This window comes from Podarcis filfolensis, assembly GCF_964270895.1.
Source record: "Podarcis filfolensis genome assembly, chromosome: 2".
In the NCBI taxonomy this organism is placed as follows: domain Eukaryota; kingdom Metazoa; phylum Chordata; class Lepidosauria; order Squamata; family Lacertidae; genus Podarcis; species Podarcis filfolensis.
In genome coordinates this window covers 13,574,636-13,593,549 of record NC_139605.1, presented here as the reverse complement: position 1 = coordinate 13,593,549, position 18,914 = coordinate 13,574,636, and the positions used below count along the sequence as shown (strand labels likewise).

The window sequence follows — 18,914 nt, the reverse complement described above, 5'->3', positions numbered from 1 at the left end:
CTTCAGAATGGATAGGTTTGATCTTCTTGCAGTCCATGGGACTCTCAAGAGTCTCCTCCAGTACCATAATTCAAAAGCATCCATTCTTTGCCAATCAGCCTTCTTTATGGTCCAGCTCTCACTTCCATACATCACTACTGGGAAAACCATAGCTTTAACTATACGGACCTTTGTCGGCAAGGTGATGTCTCTGCTTTTTAAGATGCTGTCTAGGTTTGTCATTGCTTTTCTCCCAAAAAGCAGGCGTCTCTTAATTTTGGGATTGCTGTCACCATCTGCAGTGATCATGGAGCCCAAGAAAGTAAAATCTCTCACTGCCTCCATTTCTTCCCCTTCTATTTGCCAGGAGGTGATGGGCCCAGTGGCCATGATCTTAGTTTTTTTGATGTTGAGCTTCAGACCATGTTTTGCGCTCTCCTCTTTCACCCTCATTAAAAGGTTCTTTAATTCCTCTTCACTTTCTGCCATCAAGGTTGTGTCCCAATCTTAAAGACACCTAAAAACCCCAGGCTTTGTTTGGGGGAGGGGACACACCAGTGGCGTAGCGTGGGGGGTGCAGGGGGGGCGGACCGCACCGGGCGCAACATCTGGGGTTAGGGCAAATCAATGGGTTAGGGGGCGCAAATCCACGGGTTAGGGGGCGCAAATCCACGGGTTAGGGGGCGTAAATTACTTGCCTTGCCCCGGGTGCTGACAACCCACGCTACGCCACTGGGACACACCAAAGATGGCATTCAAACCACCCCCACCCCACAAGCTGCACATGAAAACCTTTTTATATAAGGCATGGGACTTCAGGTTTAACACAGGGAAATGGCTGGACCAAAATCGCCTGGATGGAGGAGAGGAGAGGAGAACGAAGCTGTCGTGAATGATGCCGCTCTGCTGTCCGATTCATAGGCAGACAAAGGCAGAGATGGAACTTGCCACTTGGGATCCAAGACTCATAGAACTGTAGAGCTGGAAGGGACCTGAGGGTCATCTAGCCCAACCCGCTGCAATGCACTTAGGCTACAGGAAATCTACTGGAATGTGCATGCATGGGAGAAGGTCACTTTCTAAGATGAGGCGAGTGGGGGAGGGGAAGCGGGCAACTAGACGCGCCTTTTCGTAAAATCGGATTATTAAATCGGCGGCAATGATATTATCCTTGCAGAAATGAATGATACTTGTGTATGATAAACAAATGGAATAAATATTTCAGAGAAATATATAGAAAAAGCTACATAATAAACCATGCGATAGAATTAAGACAACAGAAAAAGTACAATGAGAATGATTGGAAGTTTCTTACAGAAAATTTTATTGGATAAGATATGATGTTCTAACTGATATTCTTTACTTACTGTTATTTTTTTTTGTTTCTTTTTGTTTTTATTTTATCTTTTTTTTCTTTCTTATTTCCATGTTTAGCTCTGTTGTAATCATTTGTAATATATTTGTAAGATGGTATTTTAAATCAATAAAGATGATTTTTTTAAAAAAAAAACGGCGACAAGTTTCTGAGTCACTTCTTAGCTTGCAAAATACTTGGGGACTGGACTAATAACTTTCACGTGCATCCCTTCCCACATGCCAGCTCTTGCAGCTGAGCTCAGCTGGATCCGCCCCTGCCCGGAGGCATTTCCAGGAAAGGAAACACCCTTTTCCCAAAGTCCTAAAATTGTTCAAAGGCTGGAAGGGAGGAGGAGGCGGCAGCAGCAGCAGCAGCAGCAGCAGCCATGGCGTCCGCAGATCCCTTGCAAGGGCTCCGCGAGGAAGCGACTTGCTCCATCTGCCTGGATTACTTCGCGAGCCCGGCGACCATCGACTGCGGCCACAGCTTCTGCCGAGCCTGCCTCGTCCAGTACTGGGCAGAATCCGGCGCGGGCCCCTGCTGCCCTCAGTGCAGGGAAGCCACCCAGCAGAGGATCCTCCGTCCCAACTTGCAGCTGGCCAACCTGGTGCAGCTGGTCAGGCAGCTCAAGGCGGACGCGGGAGAGGACTCGGGAGAAGCCAGCCCGGCCTCCTGCAAGGACGACCCAGCCCTGCTCTTGGGGGCGGAGTGCGACCCATCCAAGGGGGATCCTGACCCCCACGACTCCTCTCCCGCAGAAGAGGCTTCCCTGCAGTATAAGGTTGGAAACTTCAAGGGAAAGAGGTTTGCTTGTTTGTTTGTTGCATTCCTGCAATGCAACTACTGCATGGCGTTCCTGCATCGCAGGGGGTGGGACTCGATGACCTTTGGGGTCCCCTCCAACGCTGCAATTCTGTGATTTCCTATTCTAGGGTCATCTAGTCCATAGGTAGGCAAACTAAGGCCCGGGGGCCGGATCCGGCCCAATCGCCTTCTCAATCCGGCCCGCAGATGGTCCGGGAATCAGCGTGTTTTTACATGAGTAGAATGAGTCCTTTTATTTAAAATGCATCTCTGGGTTATTTGTGGGGCACAGGAATTCGTTCATTTCCCTCCCAAAAAATATAGTCCGGCCCACCGCAAGGTCTGAGGGACAGTGGACCGGCCCCCTGCTGAATGCTGACCCCTGATCTAGTCCAACCCCCTGTTCAGCTAATGCATCCAAACTCGGCTTTAAAACTTCCAAGGAAGGAGAATAAACAACCTCCTGAGGGAGACCGTACCACTGTTGAACAGCTCTTGCTGTTTCATATACAGTGGTACCTTGGGTTAAGTACTTAATTCGTTCTGGAGGTCCGTACTTAACCTGAAACTGTTCTTAACCTGAAGCACCACTTTAGCTAATGTGGCCTCCTGCTGCTGCCGCGCCACTGGAGCACTGTACCTCGGGTTACATACACTTCAGGTTACAGACGCTTCAGGTTACAGACTCCGCTAAACCCAGAAATAGTACCTCAGATTAAGAACTTTGCTTCAAGATGAGAACAGAAATTGTGCAGTGGCAGCGGGAGGCCCCATTAGCTAAAGTGGTGCTTCAGGTTAAGAACAGTTTCAGGTTAAGAACGGACCTCCAGAACGAATTAAGTTATTAACCCGAGGTACCACTTACGTACCACTTACTGATTTCTATACCAACTTTGTTTTCCAGGCAGAATTATTCTTCACATCTTTTGCCACTTTATATTTCAAAGGGGGGGGGGGACCTCAAAGCAGTTTACAACAGAGTTTTACAGAGCAAAACACATTCAAGCTTCAAGGGAAATATTTTTAGATCCTTCTCTAAGTGACACTTTGCTTTCTGCATATATTGTTTGCCTACTTGATCTAAACAGAAGAAGGCTGGGAATCCAGTGTGGTTTCGTGGTTAGAGTGTGTTGGACTGGAACCTAGGAGATCAGGGTTCAAGTCCCCATTCAGTCATGAAGCTCACAGGGTGAGTCACTTGCCTCTTAACCTACCTCACAGGCTTGTCGTGGGGGTAAAATGAACCATGTCCTCCTTGGTGAAATGCAGTGGGTAAGCTCTTCTGCTGACCTGCTTAAGACCTGGGTGGGGAGGCCACCCAGAGGGAGATGTCAGATGACAGCAAGGCATCCCAAGATCTTCACGTGGTCAAAATTGGAGTTGCAAAACACAACTGGCACCTGGGGAATTTCTAACGCTGCTTCCAAGGAGCTCAAGTTGGGGTTCGTGGTTCTCTCCCCCCCTTGAATTTCATCCTCGCAACAAGCCTGTGAGGTAGGTTAGTCTAAGACAGGCATAGACAAACTCGGCCCTCCAGATGTTTTGGGATAATAATAATAATAATAATTAATAATAATAATAATAATAATATATTATTTATACCCCGCCCATCTGGCTGGGATTCCCCAGCCATTCTGGGCGGCTTCCAAAAAAATATTAAAATACTGTAATACATCAAACATTAAAAGCTTCCCTAAACAGGGCTGACTTCAGATGTCTTCTAAAAGTCTGGTAGTTGTTGTTCTCTTTGACATCTGGCGGGAGGGCGTTCCACTACAGTGGAGGGAGGGTGCCACTACAGTGGTACCTCGGGTTAAGTACTTAATTTGTTCCGGAGGTCCGTTCTTAACCTGAAACTGTTCTTAACCTGAAGCACCACTTTAGCAAATGGGGCCCCCTGCTGCTGCTGCTGCTGCTGCGCCGCTGGAGCACCATTTCTGTTCTCATCCTGAAGCAAAGTTCTTAACCTGAAGCAATATTTCTGGGTTAGCGGAGTCTGTAACCCGAAGCGTATGTAACCCAAGGTACCACTGTACCGAGAAGGCCCTCTGCCTGGTTCCCTGTAACTTAGCTTCTCCCATAATCCCTAGCTAACAGGACCAGTGGTCCAGGATGATGGGAGTTGTAGTCCCAAAACATCTGGAGGGCCTATGCCTGGTCTAAGAGATGGAGACTGGCCCAAGGTCACCAAGCAAGCTTCATGGCTCAGCATGGATTCGAACCCTGCTCTCTTAGTTTCCTGGCTTTCTCCCCACCCCTCCTTCCACAGAAGCAGTGGCTTCTCTCTGCAGTTTTATAAATACCATTTTTGGTCAAGAGCGTAACTGAGAGTTAACTTTCAATCTGCCGTTCTGTACATACTGACTTTGGAGTAAGTTCCACAGAACTCACTGGGGCCTACTTCCAAGTAGAGACACGCAAGTCTTGCTTTAACACATATTTGTTGCTTCGGTGTCTCTCTGTTTTTAATTATCTTCTGTGTCAGTCGTCTCAGGGCAGTGGTTTAGAAGGGGATAAATACTTTGGTGATGATGATGGCATAATGGAAGGAAACTAAAAATAGATGCATTAGAAAGAAACCACCAGTGAGTCAGTGTGTGTGATCCGACATGAATTGAACTCCTGACGGAGAAAAAAATGCTTTCCTGATTCTGCAGAGGAAAATCAAGTCCCACCTGACATATCTGAAAAAGGAGAGAGAAAAGATGGTGAACCTGAAACTTGCTGAAGAGATGGGTAGGCAGGAGTGTCTGGTAAGTTTGTGTTTATTATGGGTCCTGTTATTGGGCTGTGTGTGGGACGCGGGTAGCGCTGTGGGTTAAACCACAGAGCCTAGGACTTGCCGATCACAAGGTCGGCGGTTCGAATCCCCGTGATGGGGTGAGCTCTTGTTGCTCGGTCCCAGCTCCTGCCAACCTAGCAGTTCGAAAGCACGTCAGAGTGCAAGTAGATAAATAGGTACCGCTCCGGCAGGAAGGTAAACGGCGTTTCCGTGCGCTGCTCTGGTTTGCCAGAAGCGGCTTAGTCATGCTGGCCACATGACCAGAAGCTGTCTGCGGACAAACGCCGGCTCCCTCGGCCAATAAAGCGAGATGAGCGCCGCAACCCCAGAGTCGGCCACAACTGGACCTAATGGTCAGGGGTCCCTTTACCTTTACCTATTGGGCTGTGTGTTGTCAGGTGGAATCCCCGTGGCCTTCTGGAAATTTAACATTTCTGGGAATTTTGAAGCTATGGCGGGGGGGAGCGTTCCCCCCTTGCCTGGGGAATGGAGGCACAATTTAATATTGTGGTTAAAAAATAGACAATATTTATGTTTTTAAAAGGAACTTTTACAGATCACAAGCCACTTTGTTACTTTAGAAGCATAAAACATACACTAGTGGCCAAAATTGTGGAAACCTTTTGGGGAAAGTGTATTTCCGAGGTTTGATGCCTCATAATATCATTTGTGGGGGGAGTAATACCATAAAACTATGTACCAATAGAAAGATAATTTAATGAAGAATGTGATGCAGCAAAGGGGCAAAAGTGGCCCCTTTTCTGTACCCGCAAGTTTTGTGAACAACTATGCCAAAGAACCTCATCATTGCACCTCTGCCCCCTCGCCCAATTTCTTTGCGTTCTCCCCCCCTGCCCAGATGTTATTTGAAACGGAGAAGAAGAAAGCCCGGTCTTCCTTTGAGCGAATGCTCCAGTTCCTTGTGGAGAAGCAGCACCTCTGGCTAGGCCAGCTGGAAGATCTGGAGAAAGCGATGGAGAGGAAGCAGGAGGAAAACCTTGCCAAACTCTCCGAGGAGATTTCCCGACTCAACGAGCTGATTGCGGAGATGAAATGGAAGTACCTGCAGCCCACGAGCGAATTGTTGCAGGTGAGTATACTATACCCTGTGAGGAGCTGAAGAGGCCTAAGGGGTGAAAGAAGGCACCAGCTCAAGTCTGGTCTCCTTGATTTCGGGCATGTTGCTTCCACCCACGTCCTGGATGACTTTTACCAATAAGCAAAGCCCTTTGGTAGGTGGCAGCCTTGCCTCATGGGGGGGGAGTGTGCCATGATCCTGTGTCGCTGGCCTTGACTGTCTGAGGTCCATAACTCCAATGCCTCCCTGTGAAGGGAGGGAACTAGGTACAGTGTGGGGAGAAAGTATTTGATCCCCTGCTGAATTTGCCCGTTTGCCCTCTGACAAAGAAATGACCAGTCCATAATTTTAATGGTAGGTTTATTGTAGCTGTGGGAGACAGAAGAACAACAGGGAATCCCCCAGAAACCAAAGGACCGTGACCAGAGATTCTCCGAGGACTGGAAGAAATTTACAGAGTATATCAAAAATTTCTGTGATGAGCAAATAATGTCCGTTGGCTTTCGAGAAGCTCTGTGAAATTACTGTTAGAAATATTGTTTAAAAAATATGATGTGATTAAGAGCATTTGAGTGCAATATAATATTGGGAAATGTGAGACGAGGATAAAAAATAAACGGAAAATTATCAGACAAGCTGAGGGAAGTTCTGGAAAAAAGGGTTTAAGTTAAAAATGGATGTAATCAAAGTTTATTATTAGATTTGTGAGGTCCATGCCTTTACACAAAATACCATAAAACATTATTAAAAGATAAACAATAAAATTATAAAAATAAGCTAAAATTCATGCCATGCTGTCCCGGCAAGGAAACTACCCAAAAAACCTCGCCATTCAGGAAAGAAGATACAGCAACAGGTTAGGAGAGCAATGGGAGGAACCTCACCATTTCCTCCAGGAACCATACCCTAGTTTTCATAGCCTTCACCACAAAGACCGCTACCACGTGAGAAATCTGTGGATCAGCGTCCACCAGTAAAAACTTTACTTGGTCCTCAGAGTTGGCTATTGATTTGGGAATAGTTTGTAACATCGCATCCCTGAAGGCCGAATAGATGGGACAATACAACATGTAATGTGTGAGATCCTCTTTGGTTCTCATATGACAAGGACATATACGCTGCTCTACTGGGATTTTTGCATATCTGCCTGACAAATAGGCCGTAGGAATGGTTTGAAAACGGGCCATGGTGAAAGCTCTCCGAAGGGTGGGGTTGGTGATATTCGCCAAATAATTGGCGCAGGTTTTGACTGTTTTCAGTCAGGGAAACCAGTGGGAGGACCCTGGGTTCTGTATTTTTGTGATATCTAACAGAGCGTCTCTCTCCAGGATCCATTCCCGAACTTTGTCCGGGCTCCACAGTTTGAGAATATTAAACTCCGGTAGGGTGTATCTAACCAGGATCTCAGATAGGTTTTGACGCCAAGTGGTGTTCTTTTGAAGAGATACAAAGGCTTGTTTGGCCAATAAGGTGTTTGAAGTGTTTGCTAGGTTGATGTAAAATCGTAGGAATCTTAAGTGGGCCCTGGCAGACACAGAGGGTAATCCAACTTCCACCCTCAAGAAAGCTGCTGGTGTTCCTTGAGGAAGGCCTAGAATCCTCCTGAGGTAATAATTTTGCAAAATTTCAAGCCGTTCCAACAGCCTCTGGTTCCACCCCCAGAGTTCTATCCCATATAACATCTGGGGAATAGCTTTCCCAACAAAAGCTCTTAATGCCGGGATCACCAATTGTCCTCCCCGGGTATGGAAGAAACTAAGCAGGACACCAATTGTTCTTCGTGTTAGGATGGTTACAGCCTTAAAGTGGGCTAGCCAACTAGATGTAGCCTGAAATGTAACACCCAGATATTTAAAAAAGGGGCACTGTTCAATCACATGTTCATCTAAAGACCATCTAAAGGTGTGGCGAGCTCTAGTAAACACCACAATTTTTGTTTTGTCATAGTTTATCTTTAGTGAGTTATGAGAGCAGTAGGCTGCGATCCCCTCCAGCATGCTGCGTAAGCCTCTTCGGGTGAGTGCCATTAAAGCCATGTCATCGGCGTATAGCAATATATTCAAACGTTTACCTTCAATGGCTGGAGCCGATGACTTGTATTTTGCCATGTACTGAACAATGTTGTTTGTATAAAAGTTAAAAAGAAATGGGGCTAGCAAGCATCCCTGTTTGACCCCTTTCCCCAATGGCAGTGGGTCCGTAAGAGTTCCCAATGGCCCAGTTCTGATTTTAACTGTAGTATCTGTGTGTAACTCTCTGAGAATTTTTAAAAGTCGTTTATCAATATCTGTTTCATATAATTTTTTCCATAGTCTATCTCTACAGATTGAGTCAAAGGCAGATGTCAAGTCAACAAAGGCCACAAAGAGTCTGCTCTTATACGCTTTTGCATATTTAGCTACCAGGGTCTGTAGTACCATACAGTGACCTATCGTATTGTGGCCCTTTCTAAATCCTGCCTGTTCCTGGTTGAACAGGTTAGAGTGGTCCGCCCAGTCTACCAACTTGTTTAATAAGTACCGGGTATAAAGTTTGTATGCGATGTCCAGAAGGCTTACAGGGCGGTAGTTTGCTGGATCTTGAATATCTCCCTTCTTGTAGATAGGGGCTACCACACTTAGTTTCCAGTTTGCTGGGATTTTACATGTGTTGTTTATTGCCGTAAAAAGTTTGGCCAAAAAGATGGCCCACCATTGGGTATTTGATTTAAATACCTCAGGGGGGATCATATCCTCACCAGGAAAATCTAATAAAAAATATTTATTAAAAAAAAAAAAGAAACCAAGGACGGTGGTGTTCCTTCTCTGGCCCCAGCCAGCAGGGCTGAAGAGCCCAAGGATGGCCAAATCTTCCCTTTCTTCATGGACAATCCTTACATAGAGGCCTGGCTGGGGCCAGGCCTCTGTTACCTCCGAGGATGTGGACAGGCTGCTTGGACGAGTAAAGCCAACCACCTGTCTCCTGGATCCTTGCCCATCCTGGCTTATAAAAGCTAGCCGGGAAGGACTGGGTGATGGGCTTCGTGGGGTGGTGAATGCTTCCCTCCGTGAGGGAGCCTTCCCAGACCCGCTGAAAGAGGCGGTTATTAAACCGCTTCTTAAAAAACCATCTTTAGATGCGGCCACGATGGCCAACTATCGCCCAGTCTCAAATCTTCCATTCTTGGGCAAGGTGATTGAGCGAGCGGTTGCCGAACAACTCCAGGCATGCCTGGAAGAAGCGGACCATTTGGATCCCTTCCAGTCGGGATTCAGGCCTCATCATGGGACTGAAACTGCCTTGGTCGCACTGGTTGATGATCTCCGGCGGGCTAGGGACAAAGGTGAGAGCTGTTTCCTAGTTCTGCTGGATCTCTCAGCGGCGTTTGATACCATCGACCATAACATCCTTCTGGACCGTCTTCAGGGGCTGGGAGCTGGAGGCACTGTCATACAGTGGTTCCGCTCCTTCCTCCTGGGCCGTGTTCAGAAAGTGGTGGTGGGGGATGAGTGTTCAGACCCCTGGGCTCTCACTTGTGGGGTGCCTCAGGGTTCTGTCCTCTCCCCCATGCTTTTCAACATTTACATGCAGCCGCTGGGAGAGATCATCAGGAGGTTTGGGCTGGGTGTTCATCAGTATGCGGATGATACCCAGCTCTACCTCTCTTTTAAATCAGAACCAGTGAGGGCGGTGAAGGTCCTGTGTGAGTGTCTGGAAGCGGTTGGAGGATGGATGGCGGCTAACAGATTGAGGTTGAATCCTGACAAGACAGAAGTACTGTTTTTGGGGGACAGGAGGCGGGCAGGTGTGGAGGATTCCCTGGTCCTGAATGGGGTAACTGTGCCCCTGAAGGACCAGGTGCGCAGCCTGGGAGTCATTTTGGACTCACAGCTGTCCATGGAGGCACAGGTCAAATCTGTGTCCAGGGCAGCTGTTTACCAGCTCCATCTGGTACGTAGGCTGAGACCCTACCTGCCCGCGGACTGTCTCGCCAGAGTGGTGCATGCTCTGGTTATCTCCCGCTTGGACTACTGCAATGCACTCTACGTGGGGCTACCTTTGAAGGTGACTCGGAAACTACAACTAATCCAGAATGCGGCAGCTAGACTGGTGACTGGGGGCGGCCGCCGAGACCATATAACACCGGTCTTGAAAGACCTACATTGGCTCCCAGTACGTTTCCGAGCACAATTCAAAGTGTTGGTGCTGACCTTTAAAGCCCTAAACGGCCTCGGTCCAGTATACCTGAAGGAGCGTCTCCACCCCCATCATTCTGCCCGGACGCTGAGGTCCAGCGCCGAGGGCCTTCTGGCGGTTCCCTCCTTGCGAGAAGCAAAGCTACAGGGAACCAGGCAGAGGGCCTTCTCGGTAGTGGCGCCCGCCCTGTGGAACGCCCTTCCAGCAGATGTCAAAGCGATAAACAACTACCTGACATTCAGAAGACATCTTAAGGCAGCCCTGTTCAGGGAAGTTTTTAACGTGTGATATTTTACTGTATTTTTGGTTTTTATGGAAGCCGCCCAGAGTGGCTGGGGAGGCCCAGCCAGATGGGCGGGGTATAAATAATAAATTATTATTATTATTATTATTATGGCTATTCCCACCTGTTCCCTCTATGCCCAGCGGGAGTTTCCCTTTTCTTCTTCTCTGGTTTAATGGGGTGGAAGGCTAAAAGGAAAGGCCTTATACCATGACCTATCAGCAATGGTGTTTTTACACTTCGTGACATGTCTGCTGATTGGAAACAAGGCAGTGAAACCACCCCAAAAACTTTGCAGCCACAAACATTAGAGAACGCAGGGTGGTATTTGACTGTTCTGATAGCACCATGAGCCTACACAGACATGGATGTGCCATAAATCAGATGTCAGGAGGGCCCCAAAGACACCTTCAAGGGCTCTTGAAAGGAAGAAGGCCTGAACCTAGGACTAATAATAATAATAATAATAATAATAATAATAATAATAATTTTTTATTTATATCCCGCCCTCCCCAGCCGAAGCTGGGCTCAGAGCGGCTAACAACAATAAAAGTAACAGCATTCTAAAATCAATTCATTTTAAAATAAATTCAAAATCAAATTAATGGCTACGATTGCGTTAGAGTTCAGTGAGAATTACCAAAGGAGGGGGTCAGACTGTGCCCTGGCCAAAGGCCTGGTGGAACAGCTCTGTCTTGCAGGCCCTGCGGAAAGATGTCAAGTCCCGCAGGGCCCTGGTCTCTTGTGACAGAGCGTTCCACCAGATTGGGGCCACGACCAAAAAAGCCCTGGCTCTGGTTGAGGCCAGCCTAACCTCTCTGTGGCCCGGGATCTCCAAGATGTTTTTATTTGAAGACCATAAGTTCCTCTGTGGGGCATACCAGGAGAGGCGGTCCCGTAGGTACAAGGGTCCTAGGCCGTATAGGGCTTTAAAGGTTAAAACCAGCACCTTAAACCTGATCCTGTACTCCACCGGGAGCCAGTGCAGATGGTATAGCACTGGGTGAATGTGATCCGGCAGTGAGGACCCCGTAAGGAGTCTCGCCGCGGCATTCTGCACCCGCTGGAGTTTCTGGGTCAGTCTCAAGGGCAGCCCCACGTAGAGCGAGTTACAATAATCTAGTCTGGAGGCGACCATCGCGTGGATCACAGTGGCTAGGTCAGGGCGAGAGAGGTAATGGCAATTTGTTTTCCACAGACAAGGAAGGGGGCAGAGGAATCCCCATTTGAACAAGTAGTAGCCCTGTGTGTGATCTGCCTGTCTGTGCTTCTGGCACCCATTTCTGTCTCTCTCTCTCTATCTTTCAGGACACCAGAAGTTCCTTAAGCAGGTACGTGGCTCTTTCTCCCCATCCCATTTCATAGAAACATAGAATTGTAGAGTTGGAAGAGACCGCAAGGGTTATCAAGTCCAACCCCCTCTTTGCATCAGGAAGTTTAGCTCCCATGGAGTTATTTGGAAGAGAAAATATATTATTTCCCTCCATCTCGTTTATTTTTTACTCCCCTCCTTTCCCCCCTTCTCCTTCTCCTTCCTTTTCCGATTTCATTTGCCATCAAACAGCTTAAATCCCGTTTAAAAACAAACGAACAAAACCCAGATTTCTGCATATGGCTTCCTCCGAAAATCCTGGGAACCGCAACTTACCCCCCCCCCCGAGTTACAGTTCCCAGCGATTTTAATAAACCACAGCTTCTAAGAATCTTTGGGGAATCGCCATGTGCTATAAATGTATTTTGTGTGTGCAGATTTAGGTTTTTTTTTGTCGGAAAGATCACAAGAGGATTTAGGGACATAAGGTGGGGTTCCCTAAGTGCTGTGGACTCCAGCTGAAAGCGGTTCTCCCAGCTGCTTATATCAAGGTCTTCCCCAGCCTCTGCTACATGAGACTATTTTGAACGTGAAGCATGTACTGTACCACTGAGTGATGAGTCCTTGCTTTGTATCTGCACCGGAGCTCCTCATCTCTCTTCCGTTTGGCCTTCCTGATCCCCCCCAAAAACAGCAGCAATGAAATTTCATTGAGACAGGTTTGTATAATTAAGTTGGATTAAAGCATTCTGGTGCATCAAACTCCCTTAAAAAAAAAATCAGCCTTTTTGCAGGAAGGAAAGTGATGGAGAAATGCACTGGGAAATGTGGAATAATAACCTCCACGCAAACAAATCAGAATGAATGCTCCCTAGACAGTGGACTGTGCATCACCTCCATGCAAGGTTTGTGCAAACTGGTCAGGATGAATGCTAAGAAAATTGGTCATCTAGAAGCACTTCGATGCTTACAGAAAAAATATGTTTTCTTACTTTTTTAAAAAAGTTATTTATGATTTTCAATTTTTTACATTTCAATAATTTTACAATCATTTTAACATTTCAAAACTCGACTCCCCCCTCTTTTTGCCATTCCTTGAATTTTTTATTTTAATTTTTGCATATTCCAAATTAACTTAATCATTTATTCATCTACTTATAAGCCTGAAGGTTATTACCATAATCCCGCCAATGTTCTTATCTTTTTACACTTGGTTTGTAAATATTGAATAAACCATTTCCATTCTTTTATCAAAAAGTTTATCTTGATTTCTTATTTTTCCAGTAAGTTTCACCATTTCTACATATTCCCTAAGTTTTTGTATCCATTCTTCTTTCGCCTGCACTTCTTTCCATTTTGGGGCAAATAACATTCTTGCCGCTGTAGTCGCATACATGAATAAGTTTCTGTAGGTAGTTCTGCCCCTATAATTCCCCAAAGGGGAGCTAGTATGTTTTACTACTGCTCCATAAACACGACTGTATTCCCTTCTAGGTACGAGAAGAATTTGGGAGGGCATGCAGTGGTCCTTTCTCCCAGGCTGGAAGAGAAGCTCAGAGTTTTCTCGCAGAAAAATGCTGCCTTGGAAAAGTCTATGGAGAACTATAAAGGTACTGAAGGAGGACGGGAAAGGACAGTAGCTGGCACAGGGTTAGACAGGCAAACTACTGTTCAGCTGTCTTCCCACTGCCAAGAGCTGCAATAATAATAATAATAATAGTAATAATTTATTCATTTATTTATACCCCGCCCATCTCTCTCGGTTTCCCCAGTCGCTCTGTGGCTCCCAACAGAATCTTATTAATAATAATAAAATTAATAATAATAATAATAAAGCGATAAAACATCAAACAATAAAAACTTCCCTAAACAGGGCTGCCTTCAGATGTCTTCTAAAAGACAGATAGTTGTTTATTTCCTTGGCATCAGATGGGAGGGCATTCCACAGGGCGGGCACCACTACCAAGAAGGCCCTCTGCCTGGTTCCCTGTAACCTCACTTCTCGCAGTGAGGGAACCACCAGAAGGCCCTCGGAGCTGGACCTCAATGTCTGGGCAGAACGATGGGGGTGGAGACGCTCCTTCAGGTATACTGGGCCGAGGCCATTTAGGGCTTTTTTTTTTTTTTTTAGAAATATTTATTAAGATTTTAGAGAAACAGATATACAAAAACACATAATAAAAAAAGCAAAAAAATAAGAGTAAACACACACACACAAAAATACAAAAAATTAAAAACAATTCTTTTTCATAATTTAAAACTTATTTACTTGTTTCTTTGACTTCCTCACACCTCCCCTTCTTGTATTCCCATTTAAATAATCATATCAGCAAATCCTTACCCTCTTTTGTTTATCTTATCTCTATAACTTAACATTTTATAACTCAGTATTTTCATCCATTATCAATTCATTTTTGCATATTCTTATTAACTTTGTTACAAATACCACTTATTTCCAATCCAACATCATTTTAATTATGTTTTAACCTATTTATACCCTTTTTCCATATTCTTAAAGCATTACAGCTGGAAACCACTTAATTTCTATCCAACATCATTCTAACATTCTTTAATTTTGCAATATTTCTGTAGTCTTTAAATTTCTTCCAATCTTCTTCCACCGCCTCTTCTCCCTGGTCTTGGATTCTGCCAGTCATTTCTGCCAATCCCATATAGTCCATCACCTTCATCTGCCATTCTTCCAAAGTGGGTAAATCTTGTGTCTGAGGCCATTTAGGGCTTTAAAGGTCAGCACCAACACTTTGGATTGTGCTTGGAAACATACTGGAAGCCAATGTAGGTCTTTCAGGACCAGTGTTATGCGGTCTCGGCGGCCACTCCCAGTCACCAGTCTAGCTGCCACATTCTGGATTAGTTGTAGTTTCTGGGTCACCTTCAAAGGTAGCCCCACGTAGAGTGCACTGCAGAAGTCCAAGTGGGAGATAAACAGCGCATGCACCACTCTGGTGAGACAGTCTGCGGGCAGGTAGGGTCTCAGCCTGCGTACCAGATGGAGCTGGTTCCTGAGAGGGTATGGGAGCTCAGCAAGGTGCAGTTGGGACAGCAGCAGCACCAATCTGATGCTCCTGCTGCCTCACCTTCACCGCGCTGGCCTCCACACGCCTTTCCCTTTCAGTAACCACCAGTGACGCTCGGCGCTGGGAAAGCGAGTGAGCTGTGCTGCGCTGTCTGCAGCAAACGCTTCTGGCCATGGATGCCGCTATCAGCTCCCATTCCAGGCTGGTCGCAAGGAAAGCCAAATCCTTTTAGATGGGATCTGTCTTCCCTGGAGCTTCCTGGAAGTGTCTGAAAGGGCATCCAAAGAATTGGATAAGATGACAGGAAGGATTCGAAACCTGCGGGATCAGAGATTCTCAGAGGAGTGGAGTAAATATTTGAAAAGCAATTGTAATAAACAGATTACGCTAGTAGGACTGCAAGACGTTTTGTAAGGAGGACTATGCAAAATATTGCAGAGAAGATTATGAAGAGAATGATTAGCTAAGGATTATTAAAAGTAATAAGGAAATTAATGAAATGTAGATTAAGTGATAAAGACTGAAAAATCTTCAGATGTGGTTGATGGAAGTCTAAAACATTGTATAAGAAAATGTGTTATATGGTCTTTGGGAATTATATGTAAAAATCAATAAAAATATAATAAATAAATAAATAAATAAATAAATAAATAAATAAATAAATGGCATGGCATCCAAAGAACCATTGCCACTGCTCCATCACCTAGTGGTGGCTTGTGCTGATCGAAATGCGGAGTTTACTGCCCACAAGGGTTCTGAGACTGAATGCTTATTATGATTATTATTCACAAAACAAACCACCGCTCAACGTATGATGGTCTGAATAACTTTGTCCACTTTTTCTTCCCCATCACAGAATCTCTGGAGCAAGTTCTGCAACCAGGTAATTTTCTAGGAATAAAAGGAAATGTTGGTGCCCAGTTGTGCACGTCATGAATGCACAACAAACAGGACATTTCATGAGGGGGGGGGTGTCTCTGTGTTGACCGAGAATCAGCTTTTAAACTTGTCACCCTTTCCTTCCCATAACAGATTATTTGAAGCAGACCTTGCAGAAAGGTAAATAACTCAATGGAATGGGAAGCGCTGGGTGGGAAGTTGGAGATTTAGCGGCTGCCCCTTGCTCAGTTGCTTAATCGGATGGCAATAATAATACAGTGGTACCTCGGGTTAAGAACTTAATTCGTTCCGGAGGTCTGTTCTTAACCTGAAACTGTTCTTAACCTGAAGCACCACTTTAGCTAATGGGGCCTCCCGCTGCCGCCACATGATTTCCGTTCTCATCCTGAGGTAAAGTTCTTAACCCGAGGTACTGTTTCTGGGTTAGCGGAGTCTGTAACCTGAAGCGTATGTAACCTGAGGTACCACTGTAATAAGAAAATAAAATTTTATTTATATCCCGCCCTCCCCAGCCAAAACCAGGCTCAGAGTGGCTAGCAACAAGAGCAGAAGGTCCCTGCCCTCGCCCCTGCCCCTTACCCCGATCCTTTCGCCGACATCATCCCTCCTCCAATTTCATTCTCCGCCCCTCTCTTTTCCCACAGCGAACGTGACTCTGGATCCGGACACGGCCCACCCCTTCCTCATTCTGTCCCAGGACCTGAAGGCCGTGCGGAGAGTGCAGAGGGAGCAAGACCTGCCTTTCAACCCCGAGAGATTTGACACCATGCCCTACGTGCTGGGCTGCGACAGATTCACTTCCGGAAAGCACTGGTGGGAGGTGGAGGTGTGGGGCAAGGCGACGTGGGCCGTGGGGGTGGCCACGGAGTCGGTCAGGAGGAAGGGGGGCGTCGACATCAGCCCCCACCAGGGGATTTGGGCCATGGGGAAGCCGCCCTGCTACTCCCCCTCCCCCTGCCAGTTCTTGGCTTTTACTTCTCCTCAGCCAACTGACCTGACCTTGAGGAGAGAGCCCAGGAAGATCCGCGTGGCCCTGGATTGCGAGGCGGGCTGCGTGGAGTTTTCCGACGCCGACACGGAGGAATTCATCTTCGCTTTCCCTCCGAGATCGTTCTTCGGGGAGAAAATCCGGCCCTTTCTGCAGGTGTGCTGCGACGTCAGCCTGAAATGCTGAAGCCCGCCGTGAAACGCAAACTCTGCAGGGCCACCGCCCTGAGAGGAGCAAATCCTCTCCAAAACTTCTCCGTTCTAGATGGTAAGATTCTTCCATCTGCAGAAAAGAAAAGTCAGCAAATAAAAACAGTCTGGGTTCGATGGTCCCTTTCGTTACCACTCTTTGAAATGATCGTTCTAAACAAAATAGGAAAAAGCTCCAAATACAGTGGTGCCTCTGGTTGCGAACGGGATCCGTTCCGGAGGCCTGTTCGCAACATGTAAGGAACGCAACCTGCAGCTGCGCATGTGTGGGTTGCAATTTAACGCTTCTGCACATGACGTCATTTTGCGCGTCTGTGCATGCGCGAGTGGCGAAACCCGGAAGTAATAATAATAATAATAAATTTTATTTATATCCCACCCTCCCCAGCCGAAGCCGGGCTCAGAGCGGCTAACAACAGTAAAATGATAAAACATTCTAAAATCATTTCATTATAAAATTAATTCAAATCAGATTAATGGCAACCATTGGGCTAGAGTTCTGTGAGGATTGCCAAGGGAGGGGGTCAGGCTGTGCCCTGGCCAAAGGCCTGGTGGAACAGCTCTGTCTTGCAGGCCCTGCGGAAAGATGTCAAGTCTCGCAGGGCCCTAGTCTCTTGGGACAGAGCGTTCCACCAGATCGGAGCCACAGCCGAAAAAACCCTGGCTCTGGTTGAGGCCAGCCTAACCTCCCTACGGCCCGCGATCTGCAAGATGTTTTTATTTGAAGACCGTAAGGTCCTCTGTGGGACATACCAGGAGAGTCACGAGGGTCCTAGGCCGTATAGGGCTTTAAAGGTTAAAACCAGCACCTTAAACCTGATCCTGTACTCCACCGGGAGCCAGTGCAGCTGGTATAGCACTGGGTGAATGTGATCCCCGTAAGGAGTCTCGCCGCGGCATTCTGCACCCGCTGGAGTTTCTGGGTCAGTCTCAAGGACAGCCCCACGTAGAGCGAGTTACAATAATCCAGTCTGGAGGTGACCATCGCGTGGATCACAGTGGCTAGGTCAGGGTGAGAGAGGTAAGTAACCCTTTCCGGTACTTCCGGGTCACCGCGGGACACAACCTGAAAAAGCGTAACATGAAGCAAACGTAACAAGAGGTATGACTGCTTATTAAAAGGGGTATTGATCCTGGGACATGAAAAGCTATGTCCCAGGGGGGCTGTCAACTTTGGTCCCCACCCTGCACTCAACTCTCACCTGTGCCTCCTAAAAGCTGTCAACCTGGGACAGTTGCCACACCCCAAGAACGGCTTCAACCGGTTGACTAAAAACCAGGTGAGGAGAGCTGATGGGCCTCAAACCCTCGGTGAGTTAGGGACTTCTCCTGCACGTGAAGGCAGGCTCCAGTGGATTGAGCAGACGAGACCAAGAGTGGATCCAGTGGTCAAGAAGGTGGTTTCTGCCCGTGCTGTAGAGGAAAGCAGGGGGCAGGTGGGGCTCATCATCCTGGGAAGAGAGCCCATCTAGGAGAACTCTAACCCTAAACCTCTACTGCCTTGCGGGAGATCTTTGGGAGAAGACAGGATTAAGGAGTAGACCCTGCTCAAATCCGGAGTAGAGTCCCCAAGATGATTGGATGGCGCCTTGTGAGCTGCCTCCTGGCAACTTCAATACAAGCTGGTGCCAAACATATTGCTCTGCTTTCCTTTGGTCCACATCAGTGAGGTCTCTATCATGAAATTCTACTCAATATTGATCCAGGGCAGATTCCAATATATAGTTAGCAGAGTAAAAAACTTAAACACATTGCAGTATTCCCAGAAATAGACCAGAGGCAATTAATGTTTCATCCAGCAGAGCTTTACTGCTACTGAAGGCAAATGAACAGAATGGTCACAAATCCAATACATTCAGGGCTGGCACTGTCCATAAGAAATCCAGTTGCGGCAGACTTAACTTAAACTTACAATAACTTATACAGACATACCTCATGTTACGTTTGCTTGAGGTTGCACGTTTTCAGGTTGCGTCCTGCGGCGACCCAGAAGTACCGGAAAGGGTTA

At 46.8% G+C, this 18,914-nt stretch overlaps 1 protein-coding gene across 1 annotated transcript; it reads left to right on the top strand.

Annotated features, from left to right (window-relative positions):
- The first annotated feature begins 1,666 nt into the window (after positions 1 to 1,666).
- LOC310756906 (zinc finger protein RFP-like) lies at positions 1,667 to 17,069 on the top strand. The gene is made up of 8 exons (XM_083601835.1): positions 1,667 to 2,117; positions 4,798 to 4,893; positions 5,782 to 6,012; positions 11,768 to 11,790; positions 13,266 to 13,381; positions 15,666 to 15,692; positions 15,842 to 15,868; positions 16,354 to 17,069. Exons 1-8 carry the CDS (start codon positions 1,722 to 1,724, stop codon positions 16,881 to 16,883), a joined length of 1,446 nt encoding a protein of 481 aa, XP_083457961.1. The 5' UTR covers positions 1,667 to 1,721; the 3' UTR covers positions 16,884 to 17,069.
- Positions 17,070 to 18,914: the final 1,845 nt, after the last annotated feature.